General features: G+C 47.7%; 1 protein-coding gene across 6 annotated transcripts in view; it reads right to left on the reverse strand.

Annotated features, from left to right (window-relative positions):
- Positions 1-2,419: 2,419 nt before the first annotated feature.
- INPP5D (inositol polyphosphate-5-phosphatase D) overlaps positions 2,420-25,193 on the reverse strand; it is a 123,436-nt gene continuing 100,662 nt past the window's right edge. For 5 of the 6 annotated variants that reach the window (XM_051999279.1, XM_051999276.1, XM_051999280.1 and 2 more), the window contains exons 22-28: positions 25,013-25,126; positions 23,122-23,204; positions 16,530-16,617; positions 12,957-13,106; positions 11,478-11,574; positions 10,742-11,020; positions 7,982-8,964 (exon numbers count right to left, since the gene is read on the reverse strand). In XM_051999279.1, the coding sequence (XP_051855239.1) occupies positions 8,307-8,964; positions 10,742-11,020; positions 11,478-11,574; positions 12,957-13,106; positions 16,530-16,617; positions 23,122-23,204; positions 25,013-25,126 (1,469 nt within the window). In that variant the 3' untranslated portion in view covers positions 7,982-8,306. Of the gene's footprint in view, positions 3,586-7,981; positions 8,965-10,741; positions 11,021-11,477; positions 11,575-12,956; positions 13,107-16,529; positions 16,618-23,121; positions 23,205-25,012; positions 25,127-25,193 lie in introns of those variants that run through there. The other variant, XM_051999281.1, reaches the window with a different exon arrangement.

The following is a 25,193-nucleotide window of genomic DNA, read 5'->3' on the forward strand; positions in this document are numbered from 1 at the left end:
GTAAACTTATAATTAAACCTTGGCTTTCCATAATTTTGACAATGCTCTCTAAACATTTTCCTTGAACAGAAACAGACTGTTTTCTAAATATCTGTCCCATCTTAGCTGAAATTCTACTTTAACTCTTCTAACAAAATTTCTTTGTTGCACTCACCCTAATTTCTGGGTTGAAGTTTTTTCCACTGGATCAGGATCAGAGGCTTTTCCACTTGAATCAGGATCAGAGCTTTTCCACTGAAATCCACTGAGGGGTCTGTTTGTCCCACGTTCAGGGCGCCAAAATGTTGTGAGCTTTTTCTTCTCAAAACACAGCCAGGTGATAAAAGTTCAGATCTTTTATTATCTCTAGTATAGCCCGGTTAGCTTAGAGGCCTATCTCTCTGCTTGGTTCCAAGAGCTCTCTCCAAATGTCTTTAAATCCAAAGGTCTGGTCCTTCAGCCTCTGCCTCTGCTTTCTTCAGCCTCCAGCCAGCTCCATTCTTCATGTCATTCCGGTGAAATCTCGACTTGTAGCGTCTTCCTCTCTCAAGAAGTCCTTCGACTGGCCCATTGGCCTATCCTTCCAGAGAGAGGGATTATGGGTTTTCTCCCATAGTGTTCTCTGGCCCAAAGAGCTTCAAGGGAGGTATGAACTCATTGAACTCCAATGAGTAAAGGTGTGAACACAAGCCTTGTATTGTTTAGTTCTACTTAGTACCTTGTTTCAGGTTCTGGCCAAAACATCTTCTTGTAAGATTAGATCAACTCTAATTAGTTAGCAGTTAGTAAGGATTCCAACACCCAACCCTAGCCCCCGTCCCTCTCCTCCCCTGCATCTCCAGCTGGCTGCTCCCCAGGCACCTCAAACTCAACGGGTCTAACACAGAACTCACCACCTTCCCCCCTGAATCTGCCCTTCTCATTTCTCCTTTTTCGTCCAGAGCATCACGACCATCAGCCCACACCACCATCCAGCTGTCAGCCTTCATTCTGCCCTCTCCCCGCCCCCACTTTACAGCCAATCAGAGACCAAGTCTTGTCGAGTCCATCTCTTTAACAACTTGTGCTTTTGTCCCACTCTCTCCAGTTACTCTGGTTCCAGCCTCGGTTCTCTGCTGCTCTTGGCTGTGATTTTGCTGTAGACTCATTGGTCTACTCAGATCTAAGCTATTCTGTGTTAATCCAGAGGGTTCTTAAGCTGGGGTCCAGGAAATTGTTCATAAAAATTTTGTAGCTATATTAAATAAATTTGGTTTCTTTTTAACCCTTTATACTTTATCTCATGCATTTAGAAACATTGTTCCAAGAAGACGTTCATCCAGAAGGCTTCACCAAACTGCCAAAGGAGTCTGTGACACCAAAAAAGATTAGGAAACTCTGTTCTAATCTATCCTGCATCGGCCATTGCCAAATTAATGTTCCTAAAGTGTGCCCTTCACTCCCTCAAGAAGCTTCGATGACTCCCAGTTCCTCTAGGATAAACTACAAGTCTGTGTCCACCTTTGACAGCCCTTCCCGACCCTATTACGGGCTGATCCCACATACCACGGCTCTCTCCCAACTTTCCTCGGCATCCCTTCATACGGGTCCACGCCATCATTCCTGTACTAGGTGCTCCCTACTCCGAGAACGCTCCTCTCCACACCTCCACTCCTTTTTCTCTTAAAGGCTCGCTAAAATGCCACCTCCTTCAAGAAGCCCTTCCTGATTTTCCCAGTTGTTAGTCTCTCCTACCTATTCACTTTGTATTTTATCTGAGTGTCTCTCTACAGCCTTTGGTGACTTGTCTGTCTCCCTTCTGTAGAATGTAAGCTCTCTGAGGGCAAACGCTAGATTGTTTACCTTTAATCTGGTTCAGCCCATCTGGCAGGGATTAGTCGACTGTTCTAAGCCGTAGAGAAGTTGCCAACCTGCCCAGGTAGAGCGAGTCTCCCCGCCCGAGAATTCCCTATGTCCAGGTAACCCTGTAATATTTAATAAGTACTTGTTGGGAGGAACTGAGCTGGGTTAGCCATTCCTTAGAGTCAGCCTCCAATCCTCCCCGCTTCTCCAAAATCTCAGCCTAAATCATCGGCGGGGTCCCCAGTTCTTGGTCTGCTTCCTGATCTTTCTCCGACAATTCTCTTCCAAAAGTCTTCTTGCCCATTTATGTTTCGCTCTTTGCCTCCAGCAGCAGTCCCAGGTCTAGTTCCTGTCACTACGTGTTTGTGTCTAAGGCACCGAACCAAGCCCGGGGGACACAAAGCCACCACCAAGATGTCCCTGCCCCAGGAAGCTTGTGTTTAATGGCTCACCTGCAAGGGATGGAAGTGACTCTTCTGCCTCTCATTCCACAGATGAGGAACTGAAGCTCAGGGAAGGGGAGGAAATGATTTGCCCACAGTTACCCAAGAGGAAAGGTCCCCAGAAGGAGGCTGAAATAGGACGCAGGGAAGCCGAGTGGTAAAAGCCAATTTTATTGACAAGTTCTATACACAAACTGACCCATGGGTATACCAGGGTGCGCGCACACGCACACACACACACACACACACACACACACACACACACACACACAATCTTGGTTTTCAAAACTGCTATTTTTTTTTTCATTTAAAATAAAATTGAATGGGGAGGGGGAGTCACTAAATAGTTACCCCCCCTTGACCCACAAAGAGAGAAGATGTGTATTCCTGAGGCAGTTACAGAGAAAGGAGGCGAGAGTCCGGGACCCCGAACAAGAAGTGTTCATTCTAAAGCGCCGCGGAAGGCTCCCACCTCTGAACTGAGTTACAGAGTAGAAGTGGATGCTACTAGGTAATGAAATAGGCCTTGGAGTCTCTGTCTCCGGAAGAACGGAAGAAGTGAGCTCCCAGACCTCCTTGTGCTTAACGAACCTAAGAAAAGATTTCTGATACGTGACACGGGCCTTAGCATTCCCCCCAGGCCAAGCCCGCCCAGAGAAGTCCCTTGGGGTTAACGTTGAATTCCGAATCTCTACATTGCATTCCATGCTAACCTAAATTAAACGCTGTCTTGTCCCCCCGCTTTAACAAGAGGTCCAACTGCCCAAGACCCGATCTAGTCACTTTGTGACTCCGTGACCCCCAAAGGCAAACTGCCTTGTACCTAAGTCAGTGACTGTGAACAAACATCCTGGAAGGGAACAGCATCAAGACTCTTCACCGGGTTTGGTCCCCAAGGCTTTGTTCTTTGTTCTGCTTGACCTGCCCTAGTCAGCTTTGTCCACGAGGGAATCATTGCCCAGTACAAGCTCAGGCCCGGTGTCTGCTTTGCCAAGAGAGAATCCATTCTCTCATTTGTACCTTATTCTCTCCTTTGGAGACGGCCGGCTACCAGATCCATGTTCTAAAGCATCATCAACGGTCCCTGTGGAATTGCAAGAGGCAGCCGGCTCCCTTGAGTGTCTCTGGGTCCATCTGGATCTTTCTTTTTTCAGCACAAACAATTCCACTCGGGCAACCAACAGTGCAATCCAGGGGCCCCTGAGGAGCCTAGTTCACGTCTTGAAAACAAAAAGCCTTGCAAAGGACATCGGGAACATCAGATTGGAGAGTGTGGGGGAGGCTTGTCCACTTTCTCTTTCACCCTGCCCGGTGATGCTCACTATGGAGACCACAAGAGAGAAGGAGAGAGAAAGAGAGAAGTTATGGTCTTAACTCTCCTAAAATAGAAGCAGCCCGAGGTAGCGTCGGGCCCTGCTGTTGCAGATAAAGAAAAGGGGGTCCGGAGAGGTTCAATAATTTAGGTCACAAAGCCAGAGAAGGCTTCTTAATGTCAAGTTAGAGGCAAAACATTTATGTATTTATTTTTGTGGGTGACCTCTCCCAACTCCCATTCGATTGAATAAATGCCTATAAAGAACATATACACAAGGAATGGGCTAAAATAACCAAAAAACTCCCAACAAGCTCATCTGTCAGCAAACACAGCAAAACTGTACAAATGTACAGTAGATTGCAAGCTCCCGGAAAGCAAGCTTTATGTGTTACTCATACAACAAACTCATCTGTCAGAAAGCACAGATGTACAGTAGATTGCAAGCTCCCGGAAAGCAGGCTTTATGTGCTACTCATCCAACAAGCTCATCTATCAGCAAACACAGATGTACAGTAGATTGCAAGCTCCTGGAAAGCAGGCTTTATGTGCTACTCATACAACAAGCTCATCTGTCAGCAAACACAGATATACAGTAGATTGCAAGCTCCTGGAAAGCAGGCTTTGTGTGCTACCACATGCTTGGTACAGACTAAATATTTAATAAGCACGCAAAAATAACCAAAAAATCCCCAACAAACTCATCTGTCAGCAAACACAGATATACAGTAGATTGCAAGCTCTCGGAAAGCAGGCTTCGTAAGCTACCACATGCTTAGTACAGATTAAATATTTAATAAGTACTTGTTGGATGGAATTGAACTGGGTTAGCCATTCATTAAAAACAACCAGAGATGATACATCAGCCTCCAATCCTTCCCCGCTTCTCCAAAATTTTGGCCTAAATCACTGGTGTTGTCCCCAGTTCTTGGTCTGCTTCCTGATCCAGGATTTAAGGCTTTCTCAGACAATTCTCTTCCAAGTCTTCTCACCCATTTATGTTTTACTCTTTGCCTCCAGCATCAATCTGCCCCTCTTCCTGGCTCACTTGCTGACCTTTTCCTTCCTTCATTTAAAAATTCCCTAAATGTCATTCCTCCATGAAATTTTAGCTATAAAAGAGGGAGTGAATTCCCCCCATTTCCTCCTTAGAGCCTCCTAGATCCATCAGTGTGAGAGCTGGGAGGCGTCTCCTACTACATCATCTAGATTCAGTCCTTTACCTATACAGAATGTTGATAAAAGCATTTATTTTCATCTTGGGTCAATATCTGACCACTCGCCTACATGTCTTTACTACCTCTGCCTTTTCCTGATATTCCTATCAGGCTGTGAGTTCCACAAGCAAAGAGTTTCCTAATTTAATTTGGATAATGGCTACCAAGGCACAACAAATACAGGGAGGATTCAGCTCATTGTGCCTGGTACCCGAAGATGGACCTAGGAATAATGAAGAGATGTATGATGGGTACAGGTGGGTGACAGTGTATTTCCAGTGACGACTCATGACTATGAAATAGGGTCAGAAACACCACTGAGGATATGTAGTATGAGAAAAGAAGGTGGAAAAGTCCAGTCACGAGGGGGATGCTAGACAGAGGGATGGCCCAAGAGCTTGTGAAACATCAGAAGACCTCGGCCAGGGGTTCTTAACCCTTTTTGTTCCAGGGATTCCTGTGGCAGTTAGAATAGTGAAGTCTGTGGATTCCTCTAAGGAATATTTTAAAGATATATAAAGTAAAAGGCACAAATTATAAAAGGAAACCAATTACAATGAAATGGAGTAATTTAAAGCAAGTTCATTGATGTCAGGTTAAGAAGAACCCACTTCGGGTTGATTCTCCATGCAGAGTAGATGGGACAACAGGATAAGTCACCATATGTCCTGGTGAAGGGACACTGATGAGCTCACTGGCTCCCTTTAAATACTGAAATATCAATGGAGGATGAAAGAATGGACAATGTAACCAGAAATTAATTCAGAAGAGCCACAAGAATAGTGTAAAGCACAGAATGATCCGAGTCTTATGGAAATGCTAAACACGATGGCAAAGATCTTTTTTTTTTAAAAAGGCACTTTTCAATAAGGCAGAAGAGTCCACTGCTTCTAGAGGGGAGACCTTAACAGATATCACTGGATGCTTCTGTGATTCCCAATGAGGAAGCTTCATTTGAAGACTTCTTAAGCATGGCTTCTATCCCTCCAAGTCCTTAATTTAAAAAACGTTAGGCTATAGAATAAAATTCAGACTTGAAAGAGCACAACAAGAACTCAATAGTTGTTTAAAGGAATAAAGGAATGGAAATAGGTGAGAAGACAGGGAGGGAATATAAAGATATTAAAAGAGCTTCTTGTCTCCAGATTTCCATGCTAAAGAATCATGGAAGGGAGATTGTTGGAGTCAGTGAAGAAATCTTGGAGAAATTGGAGTTGTCAGCTGGAGAGATCTTGTCTCCAGAGGAGAAAAGGTAGAGAGGAGTTTGAGATAGTATGTGCAGGTGGTTAAGCACAACCTCAATATTCAATCAATTCTGCAACAGCTAACCAAGGGTACTCTCTCAGCCTTTAGAAAAGGAAGCAGTGATTAGAATGAATTAACATGACTCCACCCAGCATTCAAAATAAGGTATTTTAGTTCGCATTGCATTGTGCAGTGGAAATGGGATGAAATTTGGCATCAAAACACCTGAGATTTGAATTCTGACAAGGTACTTGCTACCAGAGTAACACCAGGCAGATCACTCAGTGTCTCCAATCCTTAGCTTGCTCCCCTCTGGTAGATGAGGGCCTCCTTCACCTACTTGTGGGGTATTATTCATCCCCGAGTCTCACGATCCTGTGATTGCTCAAGGGAATTCAGAGAGACTGTATGTCCTGATTTCAGCAAAGCACTTGACAAAATCCCTCATGATGTTTGCATAGGGAAAATGGTGAAATGTGATCATTCCACAAAACAGATTGGCAATTGACTGACTGACCAATTATGTATTGATAACAGAACCCTAAACCCGGAGTGTACTAGACCTCTATCCATGCTGCTGTCTCGTCAGCCATTTTTATTGATGATACCATGACTCAGTGCTGCTTTTCAAATCTGTGGATGACATAAAACTAGGGGGATTAGCAAGCATATTATAAAACAAAATCAAGATCCAGATTCACTTAAAAGATTTTAGAGTTGTGAGATTTGGATTCGTATTCCTGGCTACTGTTACTTGTATGATCTTGGGCGAATCACTTCCCCTTGCTAAGGCTGTGCCCTCCATTTTAAAATGAGGACTTGGATCATATAACCTCAGAAGTCCTTTTCCAGCCTTGGATGAACAAACACAAAGCACAGGGATTAGAAGAATAACACAAAGTCCCCTTCCTCAAGCAGCTGACAACCTAAGATTAGTTATAAGAAAAGCACATTGAGAAGGTCAAGCCTGTAGATCTCGCTTACGTCTGGGAAGATTTTATGGGGGACGTGGTACCTGAACTTGACACTGAAGAACGGGGTGGAATTTACCAGGTGGAAACTGAGGCAACAAAGGAGAGCCCACATTTCAGGTCTGTGGGATCATGTAGGGAAAGGCCCAGAGGTGGGAAATGAAGAGATGAGTTTGATTAAAGCATGGAAAGCAAAGAGAAGTGGGATGAACTGAGCCTGGGAACATGGGCAAGAGCGAGGTTAGATTCTGAACTGGAGTTCGAAAGCCTAATTGCTACGGTGTGGGGGGAGTTGGTTGGGCAGCCCCTTATGTGGAAAAAATAAACATTTGGGGGATTGCCTGTGGGCAACCAGCCTAGTAGAATTTGGCGTATTGGGGTGGAGGAGACTGCTGAGAGGGGTGCTCGTCTGCAGCTAGCCTTTCGGGTTGAGGGTCCCAGAGTCTCCCAGCTTCTGCTCTTTAAGGATGGAGGGGTGGGTGGGTAAGGAAGGAGACATCACAGAGTAAGAGGCCAAGGCCAGGGGTAAACCCGTGTGTGTAGCTGCTGAGTGTCACATCAGGGATTGGGATCAAATAGTCATTGCGTTACCAAGTTCCTCCTGTGACTGGAGCGCTGGGGGGAGGTCAGTGGCTCGGTGCTGGCCCTTTCAAAGGCCCTCGGGGATCTCTAAGTCCTTCTGATGGAGCCCTCTTCTTGGGGTGCTTGGGAGAGATGAGAGATGCCTCTGAAAGCTTTAGGGGGCAAAGTCTGGGGGATACAGGAGCTCCGGTAATGAGGCGGGGAAGGTAGCTCAGAGCTGGCCCGTGGAGGGCTTCAGCACCATCCCAAAAAGTGGAGGCTTTACTGAGGAGACAGGAGGGACCCACTGAAGGCTTTTGGGGCAGTGGAACAGCACGGTGGGCAGGGCCTTCCCCAGAATCTGGTAGCACCCACGGATGGATTAGGGTAAGGAGAGACTGGAGGCAGGAAGCTATTTGGAGGCTGTAATTCAGGTCAGAAACAACGAGGGTAAAAACTGGGGGGTGGCTGCAGGAGTGTAAGGAGGGGCCGATTCCAGAGGCTGGCCCATCAGGCACCTCGCAGGAGAGTCTAGGAGCTGCTCTGGTCTCCCCGTCTGCGAAGAGGCCCTCCGAGAGGGGGTGAGCACCAGAGAAGGAGGCGGATGTTGGTCCCGACGGGAGTTTGTTTTGCAAGAAGAGAAGGAGCTTTCACACTGGATGGCTGCACTCGGGGCTTCCTCCACGGGTCCTGTTCTCTCTGCTTCCAGCCCTCATTTTACCACTGGCCTTTCCTCTCATGCCTCAGAAGGAACCTGCCCCTCTTTACCTAGCTCGTTGTCTTCCACACTTACCTGCATAGAAGTCCTGCTGACCGGCCCTTCCTCCGGCCAGTACTTGCCGTGGTGCGGGAGCTCCGAGGTCTCCCGGTAGTCCCGGGCCTTGGAGTGCTGCAGGTGTAACACGGCCGGACTCTTGGCGGGCAGAGGAGGCCTGTTTATCTGTCCCTGGGTCCCCGGCTGACTCATTTCGGACCTGGCGGGCTTGACTGGCCTTTTGGCTGGGATCGGGGTCTCTGAGGGGGTGAGAGGCTTGGGCTTCCCCTGGGTCTTTTCCCCTCCCATCGGGGCCTTCCCGTCCGCGGAGGAAGAACACGTGAAGGAACGCATCCTGGGCACGGGGAGGAAAGGGGCCGAGATGGCCTTGCTGGCCAGTTTGCCGCTCTCGCCCTCGGGGGCCTTCAGGAAGATGACGGAGGGAGACGGGGCTCCGGGTTCCACACAGATGGGCCGTTCCTTCCTCAGAATCTTGGGGGACTCCTGCTCCTTCCTGGGGGCCGGCTTAGGGAAGGAGCTCACAGATCCATACAGCGGGTTCTCGAACATCTCCGGCTTTGTCATCGGCTGTTCCTCCGTAGTCGAGGGGTCCGCCACGGTCTTCCCCAAGTCGCTGGGCCTAGAGCCGGTGGGAAGAAGGGGAAAAGCTCGGGTTAGAAGGGAAGTCGGGGGGAGGAGGCCATTTAATGCATCTCCGATGGAAAGGTCTTCAGGCTAAGAATTCTGAGGTTCTGGGGAGCCACATTTACACTGGTTTCTTCCCCTCGTCCTTCCCCCGGCCGTTTCTGACTCACTGCAGGCCCTGATTCAGCCTTTCTTTGGAGCTGGGCCAGGCAAATCATGAGACTGAGGACAGGAAGCACAGTTTGGTGCCTGACCCTGAGCAGGAGCTTAACGGAGCCTCTGGAAAGCATTCCGCAGCCCAGGCTCCAAGAGCAGGGGAAGCCGGGAGCCACAAAGCGGGAATTCACCCAGCGGGGCAGGGAAAGGCCATTGCCTGGGGGGCAGAGACCCTGCCCCTGCCCATTTCTAGGCCTGTCAACCTGAGGCAGGCTCCCCTTTTTGGAGGTTGTCTTCTTATCTGCAAAAGGGGGCTGCTTATCCCTGCTTATCCCCCCAAGTTTGCTAGGAAGGACAAAGGAAACTTATCTTCCATTCTGTAACTTGGTGAGCTTGAGAATTATAATCTGGAATATATAAGCAGCAACATTGCCCTCAATAAACGGCTTGTTGAATTATCAGCAACCCCTTCTCCTTATTTTCTTTCTTTTTTTTTCCTTTTTTCTTTCTTTCTTTTTTTTTTTTTTTTTTTTTTTGCTGAGGCAATTGGGGTTAAGTGACTTGCTCAGGGTCACACAGCTAGGAAGTGTTAAGTGTCTGAGGTCAAATTTTAACACGGGCCCTCCTGACTTCAGGGCTGGGACTCTACCCACTACCCCACCCAGCTGCCCACACTCCTGTATCCTTATTTTCAACTGCCAGTAGCCCATTTGTGTTGTGCTGGATTGAGTTCCTCCCATTGGGCATTGATGCCCTGCCCCCATTATCCTCCCCTGTGCCAAGTGACCTCCCTCCATATCCTGCCTCTGTGCCAGGAATTCTCTTATTCTTCACCTCTGGCTGAAAGAACGTTTGGCTTCCTTACCGAGAGCCAACTGACGTTTAAATGATGCTTTAAGGTTTGTAAAGCATTTTACATCTATTAGTATAATATTATTTATTTTATTCATTATTTATTACTAGTGATTTATTTTCTTTATTTAATGTGTTAATATTAACATTAAATGTAATTATTTAGCATGAATATAAAATATGCTATATTTAAAAATAATTTTGTTAACTGTCTGTGAGGATTATTAATTAGCTAATTAATACATTGGCTCATTTGAGTTTCAGGACAACTCTGGGAGGGAGGAGCTACTGTTATCACCATTTTGTTGCTCACGTCCCGCTCTTTACGACCCCATTTGAGGTTTTCTTGGCAGAGATGCTGGAGCGGTTTGCCATCGCCTCCTCCAACTCATGTGACAGATAAGGAAACCGAGGCAAACAGGGTTAAGTGACTTGCCCAGGATCACACGGTTAGGAAGTGTCCGAGGTGGGATTGGAATGCCTTCTTGGCTCTATGGCTGGCACCCTCCCCACCGCTGTCACCCGGCTGCCCTAACTCTTCCCCCTCCCCAACCTCGCTGCCAGTTATCCCATGGCTGGAGATGTTCGAGCGGAGTCCAGAAGGCTGATTGGCCAGATGTCGTGGAAGGGATCCAAGAAGTGGGCAGGTTGGTGACCTCTGGGGTCTGTTCCAAGCAGATCTCCAAGATTCTGGGAAATCCCCCCTCCCCGCCTTTTTTTTTCCCCCAGGTTCCAAAAGTCTGATCATGGAAAACAATACTCACAGTTGCTCCTGGGTCCTGAGATTAGGAGCTCGGCTTGCCGGGCAGGGGGAGAACTTTTTGGGAGACAGCGGGGGCTGTGAAGGTGGGGTTGGGGGAGACTCTCCCCAGCTGGAAATCGGGGGGGTGTCTTTGGGAGGCTGATCATAGCTCCAGACGGTGGACTGCGACTCAGTTGGAAGGAGCGGCTTCCCGTGGAGGGGCACCTGCTGCCCGAAATGGCCCATCCCGAGGTAATTGGGGTTGGTGATTTCCGTGAAGTTGGCCCCGCTGAAATGAGCTCTAGGAGGGAAGGGCGGGACACATTCACACACAGGGCCCGGCATCTGTCAGACGCCCTCAGCTGCCTGGACGCCAGCCCCCCCAACTCCTCAGACCCCTCTTCCCGTCCCTTTATCCCCCCAACTCCCGGCCACAGCAGTGGGCAGCAGAACTCCCAGAGGGGACTTCTGACTCCGGCTCTCCCTCTTCTACGGAAGGGTGGGAGGACCATGCCAGGGGGACGACCATCAATTTTCAGTGATTCTGGAGCCCGTGATTCCCCCAATGGATTCTCTCCAGCCACGTTTCCCCCCTCTTCCTCCCCTCCGCTAATTGGACCATATCCCACTGGATGCAAGCTCGGGAGGAATAAAAGCAAATTCTCATAAGAGTCTAAGTAAAACATGATTTGTCCACCCTCCAAAATCACAGCCGAGCCTCGAGAGAATCAGTCAATCGACAAGCACTTAGAACTCACCTGGGGGGACACTCCCAGTGTTTTGCGGGGTCCTGGCTAGTGAGATTCTTCAGGGACTTCTGCCCAGTTGCCTCATCTCGCTCTGTCTTCACAAAATCTGGAAGAAAAGGGTTAAAAAAGAAAGGAGACTTTTAGCCACAGGGCCTTTGGCTTTCCTGCGCCCCTGATACTGATCACAATTGGGGGCTCAGTTTCCAAGCTTTTCCAAAGACATTATCTTAGCAAAGGGTAAAACTGGGCAAGTTGCTCTCCATCCCTGAGGGGAAGAGGAGACTTTTCTTCCAATGGAAGAGCCCCTTAAGAGCCGGGTTAACAGCTCTGAGAAGCCAGGAGCCATAGAGGAACCCACCGGCCCATCCCAGCTGCTGCCAGCCCAGCCATTGCCCTGCAAGAGGAACCCTCGACATGCAAGGCGCAGAAATGTCCAGCAGGAGCAATGCGCACTTTTCCCGAAGGATTTTGGGATAATCCTCCAACTAGAGAAGCTACTCCGAGGCCCACAGGACAAGTCATACTTTGGGGACTTTCTAAATTCATGTGAGACAATTCTTATTGTTGGTGGGATTAGCTCATTTTTCTAATTAATTGTTTCCATCAAGTTTGGAAACACAGAAGGAGATTTAAATCGGCATTTGCCTTGAATCTTTAGCACCGGGAAGTTGTGGGCCTCCTGTGACCTGGCAGAACTTGCCAGTGCTCTGAAAGGTGTCAAGGGGCCCAGAGATTGTTTAATTAAAGATTTCTTGAATAATAATAAATTATTCTTGAATGAATAATAAAGATCTTGAATAACAGACAGCTTCTTCCCCTGCATCTTGTCTTTCCTTTGCTTCTGCTCAGAATTCTGCTTTGTCTACCAGCCTCCGGATCAAGGGATCACAGGAACATGGCGTTTGAGTTGGGGGCATATGGCTGAGTGAGCAATTACTCTTCAGCCCCACTCGCTAACTTAATTTTTTAAAATGTAGCTTTTTATGTCTTTTGCTTTTACCACACCTTCATTTACTACTCTGGGCAAGTAGTCACTACTGAGCCTCGTTTCAGCATCTGTAAAGTGATGGGATTAGACTGAGGCTGTTAAGGTCATTTCCAGCTCTACTGTACTTGTATTTTATTCTTCTTCCTTCCCTATCCTATCCTATCCTATCCTATCCTATCCTATCCTATCCTATCCTATTCCTTTCCATTCCTTTCTTTTCTATTCCATTTTTCTATTCCTTTTTTTCTATTTTTTACTGTTTTATTCCTTTCTATTTTATTCTATTTCTTCCTATTTTATTTATTCTATTCCTTTCTTTTTATTCTATTCTATTCTTTTCTATTTTATTTATTCTATTCCTTTCTTTTCTATGTTTCTCTATGAAGGGGGAGAGCTGTTGGCAGAAAAAGTTGGCTCTTTGCTCAGGTCCACCCCACTGACGCCATTTTCCACTGGCCCTGGTCCTGATGGGGAAGACATTTCCCTCCCCCCCGCCTTACCATAGAGTCTCTCTCTTTTTTTCCCTTGGGAAGTCTGCAGCTTGATTTCCCCTCGGAAGTGGCCCATCATCTCTCCATGGTGAGTGAGTGTAGTGTAGATGGGAACCAAGGACTCGGTGGCTTCAGATCTCAGAGCAATGCAGCCTTCACCTGCAGGAGAAGACAGGAGACCCATGTGAGGATTCCAGTCATTTCCACAGAAGGCAAAAAATCTTTTGTCATCCATGTTGCTGAAGAGAAAGATGGGATAAAGTGGGCGGGGGGATGATCAGGTTTTGCTCTTTGGGATTTCTCTGTCCCCGTTGGCCAGGGTTAGCTGTATTCTGGCTCCCCATGAAAGCCCTTCTCTGGCCCTTCCCTACAGGAGGTGAAAGAGGGAGAGGCTGGGGACTGACAACACAGGCCTCCAAATTCAAACATGAATTGGCAATAAATGAGAAAACGGCTCTCTCCAAAGGCCGCAGTTTCTAAGGGTCTTTGAGAGGCAACTAGGCTAAAATAAGCTAAAGATGGGAAAATTAGAGGAGGAGCTTCGAGGGCCGTACACATTTTTCGACAGAAATGAAACCTGACAGCAGAAGGGACGATGGGACCAAGGGGGCGTCCTAGAATTTTGGAGTCGGGAAAGCTCGGTCTCACCCAGTCCCCATGAGCCCCACCTGTGCTTGGTGCCCCCGGTCACCAGGAGCCTGCCTCTCTCTTTAGGGAGCTCAGCATCGGGAAGCCTGCCTTGCTCCTAGTTCAGTCACTAACCATCTCACGCCAAACCGTGTCCAGGAAGCCCAACGGTCTCCGGTTTTCAGAGTCTAATCCCATCCCTCCTTTGGGAATCGGGCTGAGCGCCTTCTCTGCCGTCCCTCCCAGGGCCACCCTCCCTCCAGTTCTGGGGGCAGTGACTCTGCAGTCCTGCCTCCCTCCCAGCTCATTCGGGGTCTCGAGGACTCAGGGTCCTTGAAACCAGAGAGAGAGGCCCTCGTTCTAAGGGCATTTAGCTCAGAGAGAGGAAGCAGAATGAGGTGTGGGAGGAGGGAACCGAAGACCATAATAGCGGTCAATTATCTGGTACTTAATGGCTCACCAAGAGCACTACCTGTTCTCTCCCTGGGGCTTCAGAACTCCCCGAAGATGGAACTGTGGGTACTATGAGCCCCGTTTCTCCATCAGGGAAGTGGGGTTCAGAGCGGCCGAGGGGTGCACCTGGGTCACCCGGGCAGCCAGTGGCAGAGCCGGGACTCCGGCCAGGATTGGTGACTAAGTCCAGCGAGCTCTCCTTTCCACATCACTGTGGTCCATCACCATGGTTACGGAGTTATTTATGGCTCCCAGAGCTGCTGTAGCATTTGATTTACCAACCTCTTCTCTCACCACAAGCCTCAGATGCAGGCAGGGCAAGAATTATTATCCTCCTTTTACAGATACAGAAACAGGCTCAGAGAGGTGGAGACGCGGCAAGGGAGGCTTAGGGCTGAGGCCGAAACCAGGATCCTCAAATCCGTGGTTCTGCTCAATGCCTCGTAGTGACATTTTTTAAAAGAAGAAATTTTCTATAAGGGCTAGATTGAAGGAGAGTCAAGACTTAGATACGGTGACGATTCTCTTTCCTGCATTAGACCGTAAGCTCCCAGAGGGCAGCTGTGTCCCCATGCTTGGCACAGTGCCTGGCACAAGGCGGGTACTCCACAAATGTTCGCTGATAAAGTGGAATGGGGAGGGTAACCCTCCCTGAACCCTGAACCCTGAACCAGACGGTGGCCAAATCAACCATTTGGGCAGGGGCCGGGGTGGAGAAACCTTAAGCATCAACAAGAAAGAGATGCCACAGCTAGAGCACGTTAGGACGTTTCACAAGAAGCCTTGCCAGGTGCGAACGCCATTCCCGGCTCTGGCCCATCAGTCTCCCTTCGGGCCGTTTATCATTCCTCACTCCATCCACCATCTTCCAACCAGAGCCTCCCTCGGTCATTTGGTCCTAATCTCTGAGCTTTGGAAAGTAGGGAAGCAGGAAGTGAGTTGGTGGAAAGTGGAATCATAGAAGGAACACGGGGCTTAAAGCCAGGACACTCGAGTAGAAGTCTTAGCTCCAGGACCTCTCTGTCATCCTCTGTCCAACTAGCCCTTGAAGCTCTTCTGGACCATCTCTTCTCCAGCCTGGCCCATCACCTTCTCCGTCTACTTTCTTAGCTAGGATCACCTCTTACTTTATTGAGAAAATATTTTATGCTAGGCGGTCCCTCCCTCGACTCTTCCCCATTTCTCAAAGCCCCTAAATCCCTGTGCTAGGAGGCCCTTCCCTCGTCTCTCCCCCATTCCTCAAAGCCCCCAAATCCCTGTGCTAGGAGGTCCTTCCCTTGTCTCTCCCCCATTTCTCAAAGCCCCCGAATCCCCAGCTCTCTTCCTTCATCCCATCTTTCATGAAGAGCTGTCTTTTCTCCTCACTGAGGCCAGCCTCTCTGCCTTTCTCTCCACTCTACCGTTCCCACCTTCTCGAGCAGATTTGCCTCCAGATTATCCCTACTCAGTCCGGAAGCTTTCCTCTCTCACTGCTTCCTTTTCTTCCACTGACAAATACCCGCAAGTCTCCTTTATCCTTCAATAACCCTCATGTAATCCCCCTCCAACGAACATCCTCTCTCTTTCCTTTCTTTCTCTTTCTTACTCTTAGAACAAGCTGTTTATGATGGTTGCCTACTTGACTTCTCAACCCTTTGCAATATGGCTTCTGATATAATCCCTCAACTGAAACTGTTCTCTCCAAAATTTACTTTAATCAACAGATCTTTATTTTCTCTCCCTCCCACCTGCTTCCTCGTTGGAGAAAGAAAAATCCTTGCAACAATCGGGTCAAACAAAACAAATATAGCTATAACCAGATCCTTAGGATGCTCGCAGAATTGCCCAGCCGGTGCTCTTTCCTCGGTGTCCCGGCAGCATTGGACAATGCTCATCACCCTCTTCTAGATACTCTTTTCTCTTTTCCCTTTTGTGAAACTACAGTCTCTTGGTCTGCTCCTTCTCAATCTACTGCTGGTTCATTATTTGTATTCCACACCTGAGCTATGGGTGTGTCTAAGGGTCTGCCTTTTTCTCTTTTGCTTGGTGACCTAACCAAAGTCTATGAGTTTAACTTATTATTTCTCTGTTGATTAGCTCCAGATCAATAGCTCCATCCATAGCTCTCTTGTCTCATATCGCCTACTGGATGTACCATAGATGTCTCCAACTCAATATATCCAAAGTGGAACTCATCCTCTTTTCCCCCTTCCTTTCCCTTCACTTCACTTTTGTCACCTTGACTCAGTTACTTTTTGGGTCTCAGTTTTCCCCTGTGTCCTATGAAAACAGTGGACGAGAGGATCTCTAGGGGGTTTCCAACTGTGGATCTGAGAATCGTGTGTTTCAAGGAATGGTTTGGAGCTGGAAGCCAATGAGGAAAGGCTGACATTGACTCAGGGCAGGGGAAGGAAGGCGGCCTCCAGACTGGGAGGACCCCAGTGTGAGAAAGGGCTCTTTTCTCCTCCCCTCTCCCAGCCCCCTCATTCCCCCTCCCAGATCATCCTCTCTGGGAGCACTCACCATAGGATTCATCGCTGTCTGATGACTTGATGCTGATGAGGATGTGTTGGTCCAACAGGTACTCAGGGTCAGAGATGATAGGGGTCAGCTGCAAGCAAAGACAAGGATGAGCATTGGAGGAAGGAGGCAGGGGGACGGGGTTCTCTAGCATAGTACCTGGAATCCTTGGCTCTTGGGGTCCCAGCAAGCCTCAAGGTGCAAGTGGAAGATCAGGAATGGAATTGACAGTGGGAAGAAGGTTGGATTCAGAGGCCGAGGGCCTGGGTTCCAATCCTACCTCTTCCACATTGTTTGCCTTCTCAAAGAGTGAGTGATGGGGTGGAAGGAAGGAGAGAATTTGGAACTTAAAATTTAAAAAAAAATAAAGATTCTGAGGCAGCTAGACGGCCAGTGGTAGAGCGCTGGCCCTGAATTCAAATCCAGTCTCACATACTTACTAGCTGTGTGACCCTGGGCAAGTTACAACCCCAATGCCTCAAAATGACCTTAGGAAAATATATAGCCTTTGTGGCCCTCAGTTTCTCTTCTATAGAAGGTGGTGAAGGGACTGGAGGCTCTCTACAATCCTGTCCCAAATGATGATCCTACACCCTCAATGGTACCCAAGAGACTTTAATACCTATTGACTGGTCCCTAGAGTCATTGCCCATCCAGCCGGACTATCTTGTGAAAGGGGCTGGGAGTGAACTGTAGGTCCCGGAGGGCAGATGGAGGAAAGTCTTCCTACTGAGAGAGGTGTCCAAAAGGCCCCTGTGCTGCCTCAGAATCCCCAGGGCCTGGGGTTCTAAGAATGGGCTGAAGGACTGCTTGTGCAAAAGTCATCAGGTAAGGAAGGGCCAGACTAGATGGCTTCTGAGGTCCCTACTAATTTTATGACATGGGTGTGTTGGTAAATGTTTAACAACTCTTGCTTCAGAAAAAAAAGTGTACAGACACACATTTTACAGTCAATCTGAATTATTAGCACTTCCTCGAGTATCGCTAATCAATAAAACAGTAAACCAAGACCTGATTTGCAATGTTTGCTGATTTCTAAAATATAAATGCTCAACTGAAAATTTAACAACTGGCTTTTCAGCAGTTTTGAGTTGGCTCCTCTAGAGCTTCCTGGTTCCAAGTGTTATCCCTGTAGTTTCTCTCTTCCCCATTGTGCCCTCTGGATTGCCAGTTCTATTGTTAACAAGCCATTCTCTACGTCAGGTCCATGGCTTTCCTCTCAGACGCTACCTGGAACTTGTTTGGCATTTATTTACATATTAAATGTTGTTTTCCCCAAAAGAATGGATACTCCCTGACAGGAGGGACTATTTCTTTTTATCTTTGTACCTGGGGTTCTTAGCACAGCACCTGGCCCATGGCAGGCACTTAATAAAATAAAAAAATAAAAACTTTTGTGAGTATGTCTTCACATGGATAATTGTTGGCACATTGTTTGCCTTCTCAAAGAGTGAGTGATGGGGTAGAAGGAAGGAGAGAATTTGGAACTTAAAATGTAAAAAAAAAATAAAGATTCTGAGGCAGCTAGACTGCACAGTGGTGGAGCGCTGGCCCTGAATTCAAATCCAGTCTCACATACTTACTAGCTGTGTGACCCTGGGCAAGTTACAACCCCATTGCCTCAAAAAAAAATTCTAAAAACAAAGATTCAAAATAAATAATTGAAAAAATGGCTGATGAGTCAAATTAAATAGAAAACTGAGACTCAGAGCAGGAAGGTGATTTCTTATGAGTGATGGGGACTCCCTTATTCCCCATTCCGCACCACACTGGCTGTATAGGATCTTGGGGTCAGAATTACTGTTTTAGTAATTCTTAAGACTGTGGCTAATAAATCTAGTTTTGGGGTATCTGGAAGCTCCCCATAGGTTTTCCTCTTTAGAAAATCTCCCACATCTTTGCTATCTCCCCCCATAATGGACCCTCCCCCCACTGATGACTCGTGGCAGAGTCGGGGAGATCTTAGGTTCTCCAGGCTAACTCTGTAGACCACTAGCTCTGGCCAGCCCTGCCATTTGGGAAAAGGTTCCTGGCGTGGGCCTCTTGGTTAATGTATGTTTGGGACCCATCTGCAGAGACTCACTTGCCACAGAGCTGACCACTAAGAATTGTATTTTTCCAATACAATTCGTAAAGGTCACTTACCCAGGAGAGGTGGCAGGGTTTGTGATCAGTGTGGGCCGAGAAGTGACCACATCACCAAGGTGACGGCCTTTGATGTGTTTACTATGAATATATTCGGGGCTGAACCCCATCGTTCCTATACAAAGCTCTGCTAAGGGGTCTGGTGTTCTGTTGGAAGAACAGCACTGACTTTTTGGTAGTAATTTCTAACGATGGGTACCCGGATAACCAGAAGAAGGATATGGTGGGATTGTTCAGCAAGCATGTTCAAAAGCCAGCTCCCGGTCCGTCGCTGGCCTGAGTGTGCAGGAAATACCTTGGGGGGAAGGATCTGGGGAGGGGCTGATGAGCAGGTAAGGCTGAGGGGTTTACGTGTGCATCTAGGGAAAAATCTGGGGTTTCTGAAAGTTTGCCTGGAATCAATCATCAATTATTTTTTATTAAATATCCAAGGATCCAAAGGTTGGAAGCCCTCCGGTTGCTTATTGTCTCTTAAGAGCTGAACTAAAAGCTTTTTTATCTTGGGAAAACCAGTTATGTGTGTATAGGCACAGGTGGAGACTGAGATACACCTGAGGGGAAGAGGAGGCAGATGAAATGTCCCCAAATAGGAGACACACCCGCTCTAAAAATGGTTGGGGAGGGAGAGGAAGGGGGCCTGGAAGAGGGTTTCATGGTATGAACTCTGGAACTGTAGGGGCTGGTGGTTTCCTGGAAGAGAAAGACCCTCAAATCAGCACCATGACCAGTATCATGAGCTAGAAGGACAGCTACGTGGCACCCTAGGGGATCAAATACTTCCTGAGTTCAAATCGTGCCTCAGCGGTGATTCTGGGTGAGTCACTGAAGCCTGTTTGCTTGGGCTTTCTCATCTGTAAAATGAGCTGGAGAAGGAGATGGCGAACTGCCTCCTTATCACTGCCCAGAAAACTCCAAGTGGGATCCCCAAGAATTGGAAACAACTGAACAACAAGAAGTTCTGGTTTTGCCGAAAGATACATTATTTTGTCCATAAGTTATCTCTGTTTCCAGGTGCTGTATGGGCTGGCTAAGCCAGTAAAGCAGTGAAGGTTTTCCAACTGATGTTAATGTTCCCCTGCAACCCCTTTAGAGTAGAGTCTCCTTGAGGAGAGGGGCTGTTCCACTGATTATCTTATATCCTCATCATCTAGCACTGTGTCTGGCATAGAACAGTGTTTAATAAATCCTTGCTGATTAACTGACGGTTAGGTAAGCTGTGGAAGGGATTCTTGGTCAGGTGAGGGTTCTACTGGAATCTCTCTGAGGGCCCTTCCAACGCAGAAAATCTGGGATTGAGACTCACTGGCTGGATTTAAGTTTGTATTCAATTTTCCAGGAACCCACCCAATCAAGAAACAAGCTTCTAAGTCAGTCCATCTCATCTGGAACGTGGGCTGAGACTTGAAATTCAGATTTCCTTGCCTTTTCCCCACATCTGTTTTAAATTAATTCACACTCGGGTCAAATTAGGTGAGCCTCTTTTCTTTTGGAAGGAAGATGACCATAGCTAAAAGGACTTGTCATTGTCCTCTGCCAGGGTTGGGAGTGATGGCCCAAAGACTCTCTTTGAAGTCCTGTCTGCTTAGTTCTCAGGCACAGGAGAGGCTGAGTATCTCCTCTTAAACTTGCCCACCTCTCAACATTGGCACAAGGGCTTAAAGCAGCCCCATCTCTCTCCCGATAAAATAATCTAAAGCGGACCAATATTCAAAGTCTGCTAGTATCCTTCCAGGCTGGGATTGGGGGCCTCAAGACGTTAGCAATTGCTTTGAAATGAGGACTGATTTTGTTTTGTAACCGTTAAGTCTAAATGTTTTCCATTCACTGCCCACCCCCAAACTCCTTCATTTTATTCTTAAAAACATCAAATTTTCCTCTTCCTTGCAACTCACAAACATGACTCAAGCTGACTTCTCTGTCTCTCTCATTCCTTTGTGAATCAGCAAGGTCTAGTGCTTGGTTCAAGTGTCCCCTCTTTTGTGAGCTAGTTTTGTGGTTGACACATCCCCTTCCCTCATTGGGTCTCAGTATTTTCATCTATTAAATGAGTCATTGCATAACATGTGATTGAAATCCCCGTCCAGTTCATGGATTTTGAGATCAAAAGGACCCAGTCCAACACCTCCACGTTTTACAAAGGAGGAAACAGAGGCCAAGAGGGGAGGGGTGACTTGACTGAGGCAATGTCTTAAGTGGAAGAGGAGGAATTCAAAGTCTCCCCAGGGCTTTTTGTTGTGGTTCAATTCTTTCAGTCATATCCAACTCTTTGTGAGTCCATTTGAAATTTTTTTGGCAAAGATAATGAAGTGGTGGACTTTGCCATTTCCTTCCCCAGCCCATTTTACAGATGAGGAGCCTGAGGACAACAGGGTGAAGGGACTTGTTCAGAGTCACACTGCTACTAAGTATTTGAAGCCAGATTTGAGCTCAGGGAGCGGAATTTTGCTGATTTCAAGCCCAGGGCTCTACTCCTTATGGTGCTGTCTAATCACCTGTACTTAGGTGACTTTCAACTGCCCAAGGTTGTGACGATGGTGGCTGAGTGGATAGCACGGGATGCCAGGTTTGGCATTTGGGGGGTATTTTAAAAAGGTATGAAAGTGTAAAGAATGTTCTTGTTAGAAAGCAGAGACAATTCCCAGAATTCCCTTGGTTTGTGAATTGCACAGTGCTTCCAGGATCTGGGGCCAGAGTATAGAAATTCAGCATTTACCTAAGTACCTGCTCTGTACAACCTTCTCTCTCCCTTCCTCCCTCTTTTTCTCCCTCTCTCCCTCTCATCCCCTTCCCTTCTCTAACTCTTTGTCTCTCTTTCCCTCTCTCTCATCCCCCCATCTCCCCCCCTCTCTTTGTCCTTCCCTTTGTCTCTGAGGGTGGGTGTGTAGGTGGATAGATTTAGAGATGAGTAGGATGATGCAGTCCCTTCCCTCCCAGAGCTTAGAGCAGAGGGAAAGCAGACCGTACAAAACAAGGACATTTCTTCAAAGCCCATCTCAAATGAAACCTCCCCTTTCCGACTTTTCCTCTTTTTCCAAGATGGAGGTAACCTCTCCCTCATCTGCTTTCTTAACACCTTCCACAAATAACATATGCACAACAGCACCTGTTGTACATGCATCATAATTCAATTTGTATCCTAATTACCCATCCCTCCTGCCAGAACCGGAGGCCCTTGAGGACAGGATGACATCCTCCTTATCCCTGAGTGTCCCTGGGAATCCATGTACCCGGGACCGACAATCGGGGAGAATTCAATCCAACCAGAGAAACTTTTCTCAAGTGCCTTTTATGTACCAGGTACTGTGCTAGGTACTAAAGACAAAATCCAAGGACGTAATGTAACGAACTACAAGTAGCAGACTCTTAGTAACTGTTTGTCAAAGTGAAGATGAGTGAAGGAGCAACTTGCTAATAACAATCAGAGCTGTCCAAGGTAGACGGCTGTCTTGTTAGGTAGGGAATGAATTCCTTGTCCCTTGGAAGTACCCAAGCAGATGATGGACAACTATTTGCACCCGTTGGAAAAGAGATTACTAGGTGGTGTGGGTCAGACTAGAAGTTCCTTGTGGGCCCTTTTAACTTGAGGATTCTAGAATTTCTTTGATCTGTTAGGATATTTTGTTTCATGGCTAGAGGCAGGTAGGTGCAAGAGCACCATAGCTAAAGCACTGGACTTGGAGTCAAGAAGAACTGAGTTCAAATTCAGCTTTAGACATTTACTAGTTACTGGGCAAGACACTTAGTCTCTACTTTCCTCAGTTTGTCTCAGCTGTAAAATTGGGATAGTAAAAAAAAAAAAACCAGGGTTGTGAGCATCACATGAGATATTTGTAAAGCATTTATAATGTGGCATATGGGAACCAGATTATTATTATTATTATTATTACTAATATTGTCATGGATAATTTATGCACAGGTGGCTAAGGTCTCATCACAGGTGGTGCTGAGACTTTATACTGTGCCGAGCTGTTCTCATGAAGTAGAAACCATGTGTGGCTGAGACTGAACTCAAAACATTTTTATCATGATAGCGCTTTCCAGAGTCTGTGCTCCATTGACACAGCCTGGAAGCACCCAGGGGTGCCCTAGGCTGCAGTGAGGCATCGGAGCAGAACTTTGGGGGAGTTTGCTTCCTCTCCATGTCCGAATAAAGCAAAGAAGGGCCCTAGCCTGCTGAGTGAGCTCATAGGAAGTCACTTAGGGTAACCAGGGGCAGATGGGCTGCAATCTGCATCATCAGAGGGAATGCCCTTAGCAGTAAGATTGGGGATCTACCTACATATGTTTTAATGTATCAGGACACTATCCCTGCAGTGAGCTCATGAGCTAAAGGTATAAATAAGGGCACGGCTTCACAGAGTCCCTAGAATTTGGGGACCTCACCATCCAGGGCCCATCCCATCCCATTTAATGAGACTTCCCTCCTCCCTGACGGTCTTTCTCCAGTCACCTTGGGGAGGTCGTCGACAAACTTCACCACCAGCTCCCCTTCTGTTCCTTCTTCATTCTCCCCCTCCTGGCTCTTCACAAAACCTGGGAGAGAAGAGGAGAGTGAGTTCCTCCTGCAGACCAGGCCAGAACCTGGCACCGTGTCATACCGAGGTACATTTTCCCTGGAGGAGGGCCACGACTGCGCACCTGAAGCCGACGGCCTCAGGCCGATCAAGTGCCACCTTCCTGGCCCTGAGAGGATGCAGATCGAACTTGGAGCTCTTCAACAACCATCTGACTATTTTTAGGAAACTGAGCCTTCCTCCTCCCCGCCCCCCATCTCTCACCAAAACTGGCACTGAGGGGAATCAGCACATCCACGGACAAGATCTGAGGAACATGACAGCCAGCGCTTCCCACAGCCACTCAATATAGCACCCTTTGGAAATTCTAATTTAAGCCTCCTAATATGCCGTTTCCATAGTAATCTATGCAAATGTCTATATACTTTATTAAAGTGTGCCCGCGCCCGCACATGGACGCGCAGCCACGTTGTTTTTAGAACTCTCTCTGACATTGCCGTGGGCTCGGTGGCCATGGGCTTGGGGGCCGTGGGCTCGGGGGCTGTGGGCTCAGGGCCATGGACTCTGGAGCCACAGGTTGGAAGCAGGGAGGTGACCCCGGAGGGGATGGTCCTTTAGCTGAAGCCCAAGGGAAGCAAGGAGGGATCCTGAGTGGGGAGATTCTGGGACATTCTCGCTGGCACAGATGTGCAGACCGCCCCCCACCATGCACTCACATCCCCTTTGGGAAGAGCCTTAGCTTAGCACCTCCGAACACTCTCTCTCTCCTGGGGGAGGCTTTTGTCTCTATTCCTCCCCCCGCAACTGAGAGAACTGGAAGCCACCCAGCCCTGTTCTCCCTGTGAAACAGCTTTAGATGGGGAGAGCTAGAGAGGCCCCAACTAAAGGTGTTTCCCCAACACGGATGTTTCTTTCGAACATTAAAACCTAAAGGGAGATGGGGATACTCCGAGGTATGTCTGCAGCTTAAGATTAGCTCCTACCCAAAAGCGTTCTCACGCTCCTGGAAAAGGGAGAAAAAAAAGGAACAGTTTTCTTCATTCATCCAGGAAAAGAGAGGTTGATCGGGTCCCCCTCCCCCAATACTGTTTGGGATCTCACTACTCTGGCCCCCATAATCCACCTAGAACTGGATGCCGGCCTCTCCTCCAGTACCTTTAAGGTAGGGGTTCGAAGTCTTTGGGGCTGTTCTCAGCAGAACGCTGCTACCTCCTCAGAGTAATTTTTAAATGCATAAAATAAAATAGATCAGGTTATGAAAGAAACCAGTCACGTGGTTATCAGATATCTTCAGATCCACAGATACTCCCCATGAAGGTTAAGAACCCCTACCTTAGGGGCAGCTAGATGGTGCAGTGGATAGAGTATCAGCCCCGAGTCAGGAGGATCTGAGTTCAAATCTCCCAGCTATGTGATCCTGGGCAAGTCACTTAACCCCAATTGCCTCAGGGGAAAAAAAAAAAAAAGAACTCCTATCTTAAGGAGTTATAGACCCTGCCTTGAGAAATAATGAAATTCATTCACTCTTGGGATGAAGGGGCCTGAAAAGACTATGTCATGAATAGCTGGCTCCTCTTCCTCCGCAAAGAACAAGCCCCTTCAATGGGAGGGCATTGAAGGATACCTTCTCACCCTAAGCCCTGATCCTAGCAACCACAGGGACTTAAAACTGGATAAAAGCACCCCCGAGCTCAGCAGAAAAAGGTAGCTGTTAGTTAGTCTCCATCTCTGCGGCAACTGCTCCCCCGACCCCTACTTCTCTAGTTGCCATAAGAGAGAGAGTGCTATTCCTGTGCCCAAATCTGCAGGAAGTCACCGTGTCCTTACTTTCCAGGCAGCTGGAATGAAACTCCAGGTAGAATTTTGTCTGTGACTTTGTCTTTAAGGTGGCGTAGCACTTCAGGAACTCAATCTGCCCTTGGGTGTCCACGTTCCCAGGACCTAGAATCGGGGAGAATTCAATTCAACCAAAGAAGCTTTTGCCAGGTGCCTTTTATGTCCCAGGTCC

Source organism: Antechinus flavipes, chromosome 4 (genome assembly GCF_016432865.1).
Source record: "Antechinus flavipes isolate AdamAnt ecotype Samford, QLD, Australia chromosome 4, AdamAnt_v2, whole genome shotgun sequence".
Classification (NCBI taxonomy): Eukaryota; Metazoa; Chordata; class Mammalia; order Dasyuromorphia; family Dasyuridae; genus Antechinus; species Antechinus flavipes.